The 15,207-nt window shown below is 38.5% G+C and overlaps 2 protein-coding genes across 2 annotated transcripts; both read left to right on the forward strand.

Moving 5' to 3' along the window:
* Positions 1–224: 224 nt before the first annotated feature.
* On the forward strand, positions 225–7,572 carry retsat.2 (retinol saturase, tandem duplicate 2). The gene is made up of 11 exons (XM_004552376.5): positions 225–449; positions 1,289–1,471; positions 1,651–1,892; positions 2,884–3,085; positions 3,173–3,370; positions 3,455–3,574; positions 4,688–4,826; positions 5,124–5,233; positions 5,318–5,487; positions 6,730–6,889; positions 6,986–7,572. The coding sequence occupies exons 1-11, from the start codon at positions 230–232 to the stop codon at positions 7,132–7,134; spliced, it is 1,893 nt and encodes a 630-aa protein (XP_004552433.1). The 5' UTR covers positions 225–229; the 3' UTR covers positions 7,135–7,572.
* Positions 7,573–7,848: 276 nt separating this feature from the next.
* Positions 7,849–14,985, forward strand: cdk21 (cyclin-dependent kinase 21). Its single transcript, XM_076883382.1, has 7 exons — positions 7,849–8,498; positions 11,260–11,392; positions 11,476–11,643; positions 11,831–11,940; positions 12,085–12,135; positions 12,904–13,036; positions 14,230–14,985. Exons 1-7 carry the CDS (start codon positions 8,269–8,271, stop codon positions 14,305–14,307), a joined length of 903 nt encoding a protein of 300 aa, XP_076739497.1. The 5' UTR covers positions 7,849–8,268; the 3' UTR covers positions 14,308–14,985.
* The last annotated feature ends 222 nt before the right edge of the window (positions 14,986–15,207 follow it).

Consider the following 15,207-nt stretch of genomic DNA (forward strand, 5'->3'; position numbering starts at 1 on the left):
GACGATAAAAGCAGCAGCAATAAAAACGTAATAAATTCATTAGGACACAGTAAATTTCAACTTAAAAACATAATAAACACCAAAGGAAGCTGTCACGTTGAACTTGACGGTAATTGGTCGAAATATAATAACGCGTCCCAAAAGGGAGCTTCTGATTGGGCAGTTTCGCCACCTGTCAGTTATGTGGGCGGTACTGATCCGAGCTGTTAAGTAAAGGCTCTGGTTTTTGATGGAACCCAATGAGGAAGTGAACGCCGTGACTGTGCCGAGTGGTTTGGGAAGGGGCGCAATAATGATCGCTGTGAGCATTATTTGTGCGGCGATTGTCATATTTTTATTACATTATGTCTTCGGCGGCCGCGGGCCTGATCCCTTTGAGAAGGACACTCGTGAACCGCTAAAGAAGAGAGTTTACGACAAGAAAGAGAAAAATAAAGTGCTGAAGCAAGGTGAGTGAAAGGTCCATTACACGCGGAGTTATGCAGGTCAAGTGTCAGCCTTTGCATTTGAACTATTCAAGTCAACTATTTGACTCATTCTTATTTATATTTGTTTGTGGATTTTTATAAGTCAGCAGACAGATGCTTAGCCAGAACTGAAACTAGAAGTTGTTGTAAATTGTGCTAATTTCATGCACTCCTCATATAAACATATATAAATAGATATAAGATGAGATCTGTGGGTTTGGAATGGACGTTGCAAAGTTTATAAAAGTGCAAGATTCCTTTGGTACTTTTGCCAAACCAAGACTGCAAAAAAAAGGGAGCAGCCTAAAAATCTCAGATAATCTCTGCACAAATAAAAAAAGGAAGAAGGAAATCTGGACAAAAACTGGAGATCACAGTCTACAAATTTACAATAAACATGACTTGGATATTTTATGTTATTACATTGGGAAAAAATATGAGGAAAAAAAGTACTACAAAAATGTGTAAATGTCATACTATAAACTAATAAATAAGTCACAAAAAATAGTTTTTTACCCCTCAAAGTTAGAATCCTATAAATATACCCAGTCTGCTGATTTTTTTTTTTTTTTTTTTACCCCATTAAACTTCCCATTTTATTTGGTTTGAGAAATTGTAGTTATATAGTAAGTTGTAGTAATAGCCTGAATACACCATGGTATGAAAGTGAGCAAAACAGAATATCTGGAGTTTTTGTGAATCTGACACCAATTATGTTTTAAAATGATTCTTATTGGTAGTGCATGACTAGGATTCTCCAATTTATTACTGTTATGCTAAAACCATGCTGGTGATTGAATGGTTTGTTTCCACTTCTTTAGGTTTTGTGGCCAATAGAGTACCGGAGAACCTGGATGCCATCGTCATCGGCAGTGGGGTTGGTGGGCTCGGACTTGCCGTGCTGCTTGCAAAAGTTGGAAAAAGGGTTTTGGTTCTGGAGCAGCACAGCCGGGCCGGAGGATGCTGCCACACGTTCACTGAGAAGGGCTTTGAATTTGATGTTGGTGAGATCAGTGACTCGTGTTACCTTATTATTCCCTAAAATTAAAATATATGTATTTTTTAAAGAGGAGAGAAGATTTGACAGTTTTTGCAATGATGATCTTTGGTTTGGTGAATACTTTTCGATCTCGATTAAGGGCTCTGAAGTCTCCTCTCTGTGATCTACACAATCATCCCACAGGAATCCACTACATTGGCGAACTGTTGGACCACAAGCCGTTTCGATGCATGCTGGACCAGATGACCAATGGACAGCTGGAGTGGGAGCCCCTGGAGAACCCATTCGATCACGTTGTGCTGGGACCTCCAGAAAACCGCCGCCGGTACCCCATCTACAGTGGCCGGACTCGCTTCACAGATGAACTGAAGAAGTGTTTTCCAGGAGAGGAAAAGGCTATTGACGAGTTCATGAAGCTGGCCAAGGTAGAATCACAGTTTAGTTTGTGCCTCTGCAACTTAGTGACTTTTATTAGCATTGCAAACGTATTTTTTGAGTAATAAGTAGGCTCATATTTTATTGGGTGGACCTTTATTTGTTATTCCAGCATGTGAAGACCTTTCCTCCTGGGAACTGTGTGTTTATGCACTTTTATTAGCCAACATCTGTGGATGTTGCACAGATAATCAGCTGATAACTCAAAGGTCGGATTCATGAGGCAGCATCTTTTTTTTTTTTTTTTTAGCTGCAACATTACACAACTTCACTCAGACTGAGTTGCGCCAAAGTTTGCCCTTCGGCATGCAAATACAGGAGCAGTTTTTCCTTGGTGCTTTTGGAGGGCACACTTTTTAATTAACCTTCTTCTTCTCAATCGCTTTAAGTTATGCAAACAGTCTTTGTGTCTCTGGTTCAGATCTTTTGAAACGTATAATAATAGTTTCTCTCACAAGAGGATTTTTCTAAGAGACTCTTTATCTTTCTTGGAACCGTGTCAGCGTTAACTAACTTCTCCCAACAGATACAGCTCAATATTGTAAAACTGATCATTTTTGCAGTACTTTTGGTCTATTTTACTCCACAAAACAAAGTGATCCATTTTTGGGAAATTAGAGCATATCAAATATTGATAGCAATAACAATACATTATTAATTTATCATAACGTTTTATGGAGTAATAAGGAAAGGTGCACTTGGACTGGCCTCATGGCACCTTATGGCCAAGTTTTTATGGCCTTCTGGCACCACCCATCTGTTTCACAAACATACTTCTTACATTTGTCCATTCTCCTGTAGAAGTATAGCCAGGAATATATTTCCTTGCTGTTGCCACATGATATGTAATGAGTATGAATATTATGTAAATTTAGTGATAATTTAAAAATATTTAATTATCACTAAATGTATGTAATTTGTAATCACAGGAGACAAGACTACTTTGCTTACACTTTTTTCCACTGTGTGTTTCATGTTCAGAAAACTGGAAACGGAGTTTGGTTCCTCGCTCTTCTGAAGATTCTCCCTCTCCCGCTGGCTAAGTTCCTGGTTCATACCGGCCTACTCAGGCATCTGTCTTTCTTCTTCAAGATGGCTCCCCGCAGCCTTACAGATGTGGTCAACGAGCTGACAGAGAACAAGGACCTCAGGGCTGTCTTCAGCTACATCTTTGGCACCTATGGTGAGCCCAGCTATGGTTTTAGTGGTGTAATCAGATCAGTTCTTCGCTATGCTGTTCTCACTGTTGGTTTCCATCTCTGATCTGCAGGTAAAATTCCCAAAGATGCCAGCTTTGCCATGCACAGTTTGCTAGTCACCCACTACCTGAATGGCGCCTGGTACCCTAAAGGCGGAGCTAGTGAGATCGCCTACCATATGATCCCCATCATTGAAAAGGCAGGGGGCGCTGTTCTGGTTCGAGCTCCAGTCAATCGCATCTTATTCAATGATGCCAAGGAAGCTTGTGGTGGGTCCTCAGTTTCTCTACACACAGTTAGCTCAACATCCCACAGAGGAGGTGATTCACTGTGTTTGTGTTTTATGGTTTCAGGTGTCAGCGTAATGAAAGGTCAGGAGGAAGTACACATCCATGCTCCTCTGATCATCTCTGATGCTGGCATTTTCAACACATACCAGAAGCTGATTCCCAAAGACCTCCAGACCATGCCAGGTAAGAAAGGACTTTATTTGAAGGAACATTGAAGATGTTTTTGACAGGAAAGTGGCAAGATAGTGGACACTGTCTTTGCTAAGCTTCAGGCTCACTCCTATAAACAGTCAGCTTGACTGGTCATATTATAATAAGCAGGTGTCAACTGAAAGACCTCTCCCAAACCACACATCATACTCACCACTGAACTGTTTGCTCTAGTTACAGTGTCACACTGTGTTTACCACAAACAAAGATAGATGCCCATGTGCAGTCCCCACTCTTTCTCAGCAGTCTACCTGCTTTTATACATATAACATTGGACAAGTTACCCAAGAGAGAGAGGGAGCTCAGTTTTAAGAGAAGCCATCTCAGATTTTTTGCAATTTAATTACCTTCCCTCTGAGCATAGTCGACAAATAGTGAGGTCTTACTATCACCCAGTACTGACAATAACTGTGATTTTTAAAAATATATATATAAATATCTTATTACAAATATAACTTAACTAACATAACTTTTGGCACAGCTTTCAAAACATAGACTTACAGCATGATAAAAGGTCATAGGGTTAGCAGACTGTGGACTTGTGTGAGCACAGTGGCCGGGGATGAGATCAAATTCCTGCCAGAGTTGGCTCAGTCTGCTCCTGGGTCCAGTTACAGTTGAGGAGGTAAAGTTGATCAGGGCTCCAACAGACTTGTAACTGTAACTAAGGATTTTCTTTATTCTGATCAATTAGAAAGCCCCAACATAGAAAAAACATCTTGCTAACAGTTCCTTTATTTGTATGATTTGCAGCCTAAACCCTGGATTTTCCTAACTAAAACACCAGCGTGTCATGATATAAAACGGAGAAAAGTACCCAGCCCTCACATTTGAGAGGATAAAAACGAGAGATAAGTAAATAACAAAGTTCTTTGTTCGCCCTTTGCTGATTGAGTCACTGAGTAATCATGTCAGCACTCAAAGACCTTAAAGAATAAGTACTGATGCTGATGCACAGTGCTACTTGTTGCAGTACTTGTTTTTCCCTCTAATCAGGGGAATGACTCATGCTTCTAACATCAGTTTTATATTGCTTTGATCTGTTTGTAAAGCTGTACTGTGTGCTGTGCCTCTGCTGCCTTCCAGCTATCCAGAAGCAGCTGAGTATGCTGAAGCATGGTGAAGGTGGTCTGAGCGTTTTCATGGGTCTGAATGGGACGAAGGAGGAGCTGGGCCTGAAAGCAGACAACTACTGGATCTTTGCTGAGAACAATTTCGATGAACTGTACGATGTCAAGCTTTTGTTTTCATTCCTTTTACAATTAGGACCAAATATAGACTTTGGTATTTATAGCCAAATCAGAATATTACAGCATAATAATGAGATACACAAGTATAAAATCTTACCTGTACATTTTTTTTTGCCACAGCAAGAAAGTATCAGAAATGTCTGATTTTTCATGGTGAATGATAGAGAGAAATGTTCAGAATGCAGATGTTGCAGATGCCTAAAGGTAGTTTTTGGTCCAGTCCTTAATGTCAGTATAAATTCAGAAGAGTCTCTTATTTGTATTTTTTTAAGGGTTATGAATTATATGAAGAAAGACAGAGAAGAGGCAGCAAAAAATGTACCTCTCCTCTTTGTCGCCTCTCCCTCAGCTAAAGATCCTACTTGGGAGGCGAGATCACCAGGTACAGAATCACAAAATCTCAACTCGATAGATTATTTTATTTTATTTTTTTCAAAAACAGTCTCATTTTTTTTCTTCACATTAGGGAAGTCTACTTTGAGTCTGGTCACTTTTGCCAAATATGAATGGTTTGAGGAGTGGAAGGATGGCAAGGTGACAAACAGAGGGCGCGACTACACGGAGCTGAAACAGGCATTCATTGACACCATTCTAGAAGTAGTAATGGATGTTTTCCCCAAGATCACCAGAGACAAGGTAAAAACTCTTCCCATGTAGCTTCTAGTAGATGGGCTTAATGATGGAATTTGGCACTTATGTACTATATAAAGCAAAACTTCGGTTACAACCACCTTATTTATATAACTTAATCAAGAATGCACTCAACAGCTATGGCCTTTGGCTCCTAAAAATAAGCTCTAGGAACAATCTGTCTTCCATTGCTTCAAACTCTCTCAGTCCTGCAGAACGTGCTTTCTTTTTATTGTGGCTGATCTCTCATGAATCGTGGTGGAGCAATTCTCCAAAGGGGAAGAATAGAAGTTTGTGTAAGAATTCTTTTATAATCTAAAATTCTCTGCTGCACAATTTGTTAATAATTGCTCATTTTGAACTGACCATCAAAGCAAAATCACCATTTTAAGACCACTTGTTGCTGAGTGTAGTTCACGAGTTTGATTATATCCCCACTTTATGTACACACCACCTGTTTATGGTGGGAAAGTTTCAAGGGTGGCTAAGAAGTCACATTGCAGAGCCGTATTAGTGAAGCCAAAAACAGATTGTTGTTGTTTTGTCAAAGAGTGACAGTGGTGTTGTATTGTGACAGATCTAAGGAGGGAATGGTTCAGGCTGCATAAAGTTGGAGGTTTGAAAAACAGCTAAAACATCTTTCTGAAGCCAAACAGTTCATGACTAATACAATTAGGACCTCTTTACACCACAACATCGGATTTGAATTCAAATAAACAATATGTTAAACAAGTGCAGACTTTCAGCTTTAGGCCAAAGGTTTTTGCACACGTTTTTGCATTAACTGTTTCAGAGGCTCAGACATAATTAGATAATTGCCTGACAAGCAGTTTAATAACCAAGTGACTTCCGTATGGAACTGTATCACTACTTTTTATTAATAACGTGTCTGCTAATAATAACCCAAAGCATACTGCAAAAACAACCAAAGGGCTTCTCAAGGCAGAGAAATCAGACATTTTTCAAAAGCCAAATCAGTCACAACCCAACAGAGCATGATTTTTAGTAACTGAAGACATGCATTTTAGGTTAACTGGTGATCATCTATCTGTGTTAGCCCTGTAATAGATTAGTAACCTGTCCTAACCTGTAGTCCACCTCTTGGCCCATGACAGCTGGAAAATAGGCTCCAGCCGAGCTGTGACCCAGAATGGGACAAATGGAAGAAGACAGATGGATGGAAGCAGTCTTGAACTCCTAGTTAAATAGTTCTGTGCAGCCATATATTTGTTTTTTCTCCTTGTGCAGATTGAATACATTGATGCTGGTACTCCCATCACAAACACACACTACATCGGAGCCCCCAAAGGCGAGATCTATGGCGCAGATCACAGCATCAGCCGGTTCGACCCTGAGCTGAACATTACAGTGAGAGCTCAGACGCCACTGAAGAACCTCTATCTGACAGGTGTGTGTGAATCTGTGTGTTTAGAACATCCAAACATCCAGTCAGTGTGCTGTGATTTACTTTGCATGTATAACACTTGATGCCTTTGTTTCACAGGCCAGGATGTGTTTCTGTGCGGTTTCGCCGGTGCCCTCGCCGGAGCTCTCACTTGCGGCTCTGCCATTCTCAAGCGAAACCTCCATCTGGATACCATCGCCTTGGCAAAGAGGACAGCATTTATTAATACCAAGCTGAAAGGGGAGTAACTGCCTAACACCATTCAGCTGAGAGAGCGCTTCATGCAGCACTTAATCAGTGCTGTGACACTTTTGCTCATCAGTAACATTAAAATACTGGAAGAGTTTAATCTTCCATAACACTTGGAGAACTCATATTAATTTACATTTCTCTTCCGCGGTTTGGTTAAGTTGTCTGTAATACCAGATTTAACATGTCTGAATAATGTGGTCCTTATAAAAGCCTACTTGTACTTACTCAGGCTTTAACACGACTCATGTAAATGCTTTGTGAGTCATTCACAGACAGAATTAATATCCACTGTGTTGTGTGGTATTTTATGCTAATTTTCTTTTGCACCTAATGTGCCGAATTATGACATATGTTTGATTTACTTTTTTTTTTTAAACAGTTCTTTCATTAAACATTAAACAAGGGGTGCAAATAATAAAATGGTTACAACTGTATCTCTGGTGCACTGTGTGTTTTATGAGCAGGTCAGATTAATTTCTCATTGTACTGGGAATATTTCTATTCCCAGTACAATGGGAATTAGAAATAGTCCATGTAAAGCAGACCCACTTCAGTAGTAATTATTAGGATCTAACCCAGCTTTGAGTGAATGACTAAAAAATGGCCACTTGCCAAAAGCTCTTCTTTGTTTATTTGTTTTGTTAATGTCCAACACCTGAACGCAGCATGCTGTGTACAGTGACATTTGACAGCAGCGTGGACACGTGTACCAGGAGTGGGCTTAGCTAAACGCAAGTTTTGTGCTTTCTGATTAGTTGGCGATTAAAAGGGGTGTGATTTTTCTCATAATTTCTGTCATGCTGGTGACAGTCACGCAAAGACATTTTCACGTCGTCGCCGGGTGGTGGCGAAAAGGGCGCTGAACACTCTCAGGTAAAATTAAAAAACGACAGTAGCTATTTTAATCATAATTCAGAGTTTATTAATACATAAAAACAACGGTGTTACAGGTGGTTTGAAGCGGTGCTGTGACAGCTGGTTATTACCGTTTGCAAACCCTCAGTTTACTCGCAGAGCCTCATTAGCTAGCTTACTGTGACTGCAGCTAGAAGGGCGTGTGAGCCGTTGTCACCCTAAAAGTGTGTCTTTCGAGCAAAGTTCAGGTTAATTTACCCTGAATTTCAAGAACAATGAGCATCGGCACTCAACCTTTGTGCTATGAGCTCTTGGCAGAAGTAGGACAAGGCTACTATGGTAAAGTGTACAAAGCCAGAGAGGTGGGAGAGAAACAGCGCCTCCTCGCGGTTAAGAAGTTCACCATCCACGGAGACACGTCGGAATCCGGAATCCCTGCCTTCATGATCCGAGAGGTGGCGCTGCTGCGCAAGATGCAGCACTTTAACCATCCCAACATAGTCAAGTAGGTTTATATGTCATTTACAGTCCTAATACAACACAGTGTGACATAATCTATCTTTAACATGAAACATGAGTTCAAAGAAAGGCCTGTTTTTTTAAAAAAAATCTATTTATAAAAAGAAAAAAAAAGGTATTTAGTGCTTCAAAATGTTTTAATGTTAAGCACTATCACTCAATGTATAGTTTTTTAAATTAACAAGACTGGTAATTACCAAAATCGATTTGATGTTTCTGCAGTGCTTAATTCACCATTATGCACGAGCTCTTTAATCCAAATGCTATTTTTTTAATGCTAAAATATAATTATTGTTTTTAGCTAATGCGTTTTCATATTCAGTTCAGTTCATTTTATTTCAAACATTTCAAACATATGCTTTCACAATCATTACAAAATATCCTTCCATTATTTGTTTGAAAAGGAGTAGGCAGAAGTATTTACTTATTTGTCCCTGCCCCCTCAAGTTTTACCTCTCATTCATTTAATTTTCTTTTAGTCTTAAATTAAACAAACAACATAAGAAACAAAATAAAACAAAACAAACATACATAAATCAAAAACAAGAAATAAGCAAGCCCCACCACGGTATAGTTTCTTTCATATGAAAAATACAGAATGTGTAAATTTGCAGATTCACAAGTTATGGAAAAACAAACAAACAAAAAAACCAACCCAAAAAAGAACTAAAACACCATTTCCAGCAACATTACCGTCCTGGGTTAACCCTGTTTTCTTCATTCTTATACTTATTTAAAATGAGGTTTTTATAGTTTAATTTTTTACTTTCTTTTATTTACAGAAACAATTTTACAATTTACAGATTTCTTTTGGAAGCAATTTATTTCTTACTTTATACATTATTTGCACTGTTTTAAGCTTCACCAAGTCTTGGAATTTAATAGCTTGCATTTTGACAAAGAGTGCATTTGTATGGTCCCTGTACCCCACATTATTTATTAATCTAATGGCCCTTTTCTGTATTATAGTTATTGTTTGTGTGTTACTTTTGTATGTGTTTCCCCAGACCTCTACACAGTAGCTCATACATGGCAGTAGTAAAGCACAGTATAAAATGTGCATTGCTTTCTGATCCAACATATGCTTTGCTTTCCCCAGGACGGAAATGCATTGTCAACACATATTTCTACTTTGATGTTTCTCTTTTGTTTTCCAAATAACATAAATCTGGTTTTATCTAGATTCAATTATAATTTATTTATATCAAACCACTTCTTTAATATCGTTATTGCCTGTGTGACCATCTCCAAAACCTGTGGCAATTCCACACCTGAACACAGTATATTTGTGTCATCTGCAAATATTACAAACTTTAAAATCTGCAATACTATGCAGATATCATTTATGTACATAATAAAAATTTTTGGACCCAGTACTGAACCTTGAGGTACTCCACAAGCTATATCCATCAAATTAGATTTAAATTCATTTATTTGTACATATTGTTGCCTATTCCCTACATAGCTTTTTAACCAGTCCAAAACCACTCCCCTAAACCCGTACCTTTCCATTTTTTTTATTAGAATTTCATGATTAACAGTATCAAACGCCTTCTTTAGATCTAAGAAAACTCCGAGCACATACCCCTTATTATCCATACATTCCGTTATCTTTTCCATTAAATCTATTAGTGCCAAAGCTGTTGATCTGTTGCTTCTGAACCCATACTGACTATCTGTCAGTAATTCATATTTTTCCACAAAACTGTCAAATCTTTTTATGAAAAGTTTTTTCAGTATCTTAGAGAACTGGGGGAGTATTGACACTGGTCTATAGTTTATAAAATGATGCCTTTCACCGGTTTTGTAAATGGGAATAAATTTAGCAACTTTCATTTTTTGTGGAAAAACCCCTTTTTGAAACGACAAGTTGAATATATATTTTAATGGTTTTACAATACCATCAATAACTGTCTTTACTGTTACCATATCACTATCATTCCAATGTGTACTGGTTTTGTTCTTAAGTCCTCTAACTATGTCATGAATCTCTTTCTCATTCTTAATGAAAAAATATTTACATGATATTTTTTCATTAAGAATGTGTTTTCTTGCTTTTTTAAAAGATGTTCTTATTAGATGTGCATTGTAATAAAAGCATTGTAATATAGAACTTACCTTATGTTTGACATTAAACTGGATTTGCAACTAATTGGTCACTTAGAAATTACAGCAATAAAAAAATGGCTACACCCTAATCTGTACTGACATAGGGAGAGAGGCACCTGAACAGGTAACCAGGTGTGACACAAAGAAGCAAACCACACTGATGTCTTCCAGATGCTCTAATGATGATCTTGAGTTGCTACATTTGAATTTTTTAGATTAAACACACTGATGATACACTTTTACATGTAAAATCTAAGTATGAGATGCTATTTTTCCAGTTTGTTAGACCTGATGTCATTTACTCTGTAGCTTCATTCTGTAGCCTCTGAAAGCTCTTCGTGTTACATGCACTATGCTTGATTTGTTCCTTTTAATTTTATGGGAACGCTTACAGGGTAGCATTGGAAAATCATTTCATGGGTATCTGTGTACAGTCTTTCAATCCTCTATTATTGTTAACATCCTGCCACAACTCCTGTCTAGCCTCACTTTAAACATCCCTTTGTCCTGTTAATTTCAAGCTTTCCACAATTCTAAATTGATTTTTGGACATTTATCCTAATTTGGTTTCATTTTACTTGTGCACTAATTGTGTGCATTGACTTGTTTCAACTCTACCGCTGTATACTACTCTGCAGGCTGTTGGATGCATCTGCTGTACCAGTGGGCGTGAGCCTGGACCTCACACTGGTCCTTGAATACATTGACCAGGACCTGTCCACCTACCTCTCAAAAGCTCCTGCTTCTGGACTGAGCCGTGACTGCATAAAGGTGTGAGTCACGATCTGATATTGCTTTGCAGTCAAAGCTCACAGCTTGAGATAGAATCGTAATTACTGCCATGCTGCTCCCAGGATGTGATGCAGCAGTTGCTGCAGGGCCTGGACTTCCTACACATGAACATGGTGCTGCACCGAGACCTAAAACCAGAAAACATCCTCATCAGCAGCCGTGGAGAAGTCAAGATTGCAGACTTTGGACTGGCACGGATCCTCACCTTTAATATTGCTCTTACCCCAGGTGTAAGTGAGACAACAGAAATTTGATGTTAAGCATTACGTTTCACTACAATAATCCTATCTTCACACAGTTTTCTTATACTCGGCACTGTTCTTGGGCCTGAGGTGAAAAAAAACGTATTCCTTTTCTTTGCTTCTTCCACCCCCGCCTGTAACTTTATGTCTTATATTCTCTCCCGTTTCTGCTCAGGTGGTGACACTCTGGTATCGAGCTCCTGAGGTGCTGTTGAACTCTGTTTACATGTCCTCGGTGGACGTGTGGAGTGCTGGATGCATCTTTGCTGAGCTCTTCCTCTTGAGGTAAGAGCTGCTCAGACTTTGTATCGCTGGAAGACATATTTGACGCTGGAATGTTATTCTAAATTTGGAGATAAAACCTTCTGTACAGTTGTGAAAATAGAGATGAAGTTGGCGTGTGATTTGAGCTGAGCTTTGTTCCCACAGGCCGCTGTTTCGGGGATACACAGAGGTGCAGCAGCTGCAAAAAATCTTCCAGTGAGTGTTTTTGTTTTTTGTGTATATCTTTAAAAAAAACGGGGGGAGAGCTTCTTTGCTCTGCACTGCCTCTCTGCTGTCATGCAGGGTTGTTTGTAACAATAATACTGAAAATGCACCAAGAAACACAGGAAGCGGTCAAGCATTTGAATTTTCATCCCTGTGGTGCATGTCATCGTTGGTCCAAACCCAAACCAATCGGGATAAAGCCAACCCAGAACCAAAGTAGGCCTTTCTATTGAGGGACTGGGGGCTGCTGGAGGTTAACTTTCTCATTTCTTAGTTTGCTTAATCCTTTATTGCTCTTCTTGGGTCTTAGTCTCCCCACAGAGATGGAAGCAGAGGAGACAAAGAAGAGACAAGGTGAAATTAGAAAAGTCTATAGTCAAAGATGCGGTCAATGCCAATTTTACCAGTTTTACAGCTGACTGCAAGAATACGCAAGAAAATTTGTCAAAACATTAGTAACCCCCTCCTCTAATCCACGCAAGCCATCCTCCTCACCAAAAAGTTTGTAAACATATCCAAGTTTGTTTACCTTTGTTGTATCAAGGACAATGAAGAGAACTGTTAACCCTGTTGATTTATAACATAGTCACATGGGCTGTATGCAGTCTTGCTTTTGTCCAGATGCAACTTTGCAAACTTTAGCCGTGGCCTTTAGAAAGAAGAGGGAGAACCCTTCCATACAAATCATACCTTTTCTGATTGTACCATACTCTGTGTTTTGTGCTGCTGCACAGTTGTTCCTTGCTTTATGTTTTTCAGGGTGATTGGTTTGCCTGGTGAGGAGGACTGGCCCACAGACAGCCCGATCTCATATTCAGTCAACTGGGGACCTCAAGGCTCTCTGACCAAGCTGCTGCCCAACCTGGGCCCAGATGAGAATGACCTCTTGTCTGTGAGCAGATCTGTGTTTGTGTGTTCACGTTGCACTTATGACAGCTGTGTCCACATCCCCTCCGTAATCACTCGTTCAACACAGTAGAAAAAATAGAATAGTTGAATTTGTGAAAAAAAGGGCATGAGATGTACACAGCCCTGCTGTCAGCGCTATGAGGCTGTTTTTAGTCAGAGCGGTGCATATTTAGCTTATGTTGCCATGGCAAACATGTTTGCCACATAATGTTTACCTTGTTTATCATCTTAGTTTAGACCGTTTATATTTGCAGAGCATTAAAAAACAGCGGAGTTTAAAAAAAAGTTATTTTTTCAGGACACATTGATGCCACTGCATTTAAACTCAGGACTGAAAAAAAATGTGCGTCATTCTGATGGAAACGTTACATTTTAAACCTAATGTCATAGCAGTTCTGTTCCTGTTACACAGCTTGCAGCCAGTGTTCCCATATCCACGCCTCTACGGAGTACCCAAACTGCCCAAAATAAAAAAGGAAATTAATTAATTAAAAAAAACCTTGTCATTAATTATTATGCCATTTATTAAATTAATATTAAAACTCATGATAATTTTTTTCTAAAATTTCTACTTTTATATTTATTCCCTTTCTTTCCATTTTATTTTGTTGAATTTTTTTAAATTCAAATATATTTGCATTATTCCGCCTAATTAAACAAGGCTGTTTCATCTCCTGAAATTATTTAAAGAATAGCCCAAAAGTTAACCTACTGATAAACTTTGAATGATGGCCCCTTATTTGCATAAAGAAACAGAAGTGCATTAAAAATTATACAATTTAAAAACATTTGAAAAAAAGTACAAAAAGGAAAAAAAAATACATAAATAAAATAAATATATAAAAATAAATAAACTATTTAATAGAAATATTAATTATACAAATTAATAGTAAACTGTATTGTAATTACACTCAGTAAAGTATTGTAATGACTAATTACATTTTTTAAATATTTATTTATTTGGCATTTTTGGTCCTCCATAATGTGCAGTGCTTGCTTGCTTTTGTGTCTTAATATAAGTAATATTTTGTTCTTTGGGTTGCTGATTTGAATAAGTGATAATTCAAAAATCTGAGATTAATCAAAGGCAAACAACTTTGAGAATGTGGTTTCACAAAGTAGGGATAGTAATTGTCTGTAAACCGTTAGTAAGGTGTAACATCTCCTCACCTGCAGCAATGTTTGGTATTCACACCGAGTCGCCGCATCTCAGCCGCCAAAGCCCTGGCTCATCCTTTCTTCATGAAGCCCTGAAGATCTCGGTCGAATGAGGAGAGGAAGAAAGAGCAATTCAGCTGCTGCTCTGAGCTTCTCCCACCTACATAATAGTTTTGTGCCATAAAATCCACCGTCAACTTTGTTTAGAGCGCAGTTTGATTATTGCCTTTGAGAGGTTTTAAACTGCAGTCACACCATCATGAGAGACTGTGGTCAGGTCTGAGGTTTCCACCTTTTTATACATCAGTCAATTAGGATGCCTGACTCGCCGAATATGGATGTTATGGCACACAACCTTGAAGACAGTGGGTCGTATTTCGATAAATTCGATAAATTTCAAAACATGAAGCGGTTTTATTTTACACTGTTATAATTTCTTATTTCAACTTCATGTGTTTTGTGTGTGTTCTTTGATTTACAGAGTGTGCTTGTTTTTTGTTGTTTGGTTTTACTGTTTCGTTACATGCTTCAAAAACCTATTATGAGCACCTTTAAGTTTGTTGCTGTTTCTTTAACACAAAAAATCGTTCTAGAGTTGATTGAATCGGAGGAAATTTCACACTTATTTTTGATATTGTTGTAAAAATTTTTACTGATAACTGATGGTGTAATCAGTATAGAGCACACTGGTATTTGTGTGTGTATTAACAGATTGTTTTATTTTTCTACACAAGTTGCACTGTTCATTTCAAAAGCATTCCTATAAATAACTGTCTCTTACATTGGGCTGAGTTTGAATTTTGTTCCTTGCTGTGTGTTCCACTTGCACTTTCAAAGTGCGAAGACAAGGGGGCGCTGTTATAACACTTTTTTCCAACAGGAAGGGAGCCGTTACAGTGGAGCCTGCCTTCACATTTACAGGTTTCACAGTAGGGACAGGTTAAAGGAAAGCCCTGAACTTTTGACCCCTTCCTTGCTCTGGTATATTCTGAGGAA

Source organism: Maylandia zebra, linkage group LG4 (genome assembly GCF_041146795.1).
Source record: "Maylandia zebra isolate NMK-2024a linkage group LG4, Mzebra_GT3a, whole genome shotgun sequence".
NCBI lineage: Eukaryota > Metazoa > Chordata > Actinopteri > Cichliformes > Cichlidae > Maylandia > Maylandia zebra.

Excerpts from the sequence above, each read along its gene's own strand:
- cdk21 (XM_076883382.1), top strand. The coding sequence starts at position 8,269 with ATGAGCATCGGCACTCAACCTTTGTGCTATGAGCTCTTGGCAGAAGTA. Across the intron at positions 8,499-11,259 it reads AACCATCCCAACATAGTCAA|GCTGTTGGATGCATCTGCTG; the intron begins GTAGGTTTATAT and ends ACTACTCTGCAG. Across the intron at positions 11,393-11,475 it reads TGAGCCGTGACTGCATAAAG|GATGTGATGCAGCAGTTGCT; the intron begins GTGTGAGTCACG and ends TGCTGCTCCCAG.
- retsat.2 (XM_004552376.5), top strand. The coding sequence starts at position 230 with ATGGAACCCAATGAGGAAGTGAACGCCGTGACTGTGCCGAGTGGTTTG. Across the intron at positions 3,575-4,687 it reads AGACCTCCAGACCATGCCAG|CTATCCAGAAGCAGCTGAGT; the intron begins GTAAGAAAGGAC and ends GCTGCCTTCCAG. Across the intron at positions 5,488-6,729 it reads CCAAGATCACCAGAGACAAG|ATTGAATACATTGATGCTGG; the intron begins GTAAAAACTCTT and ends CTCCTTGTGCAG.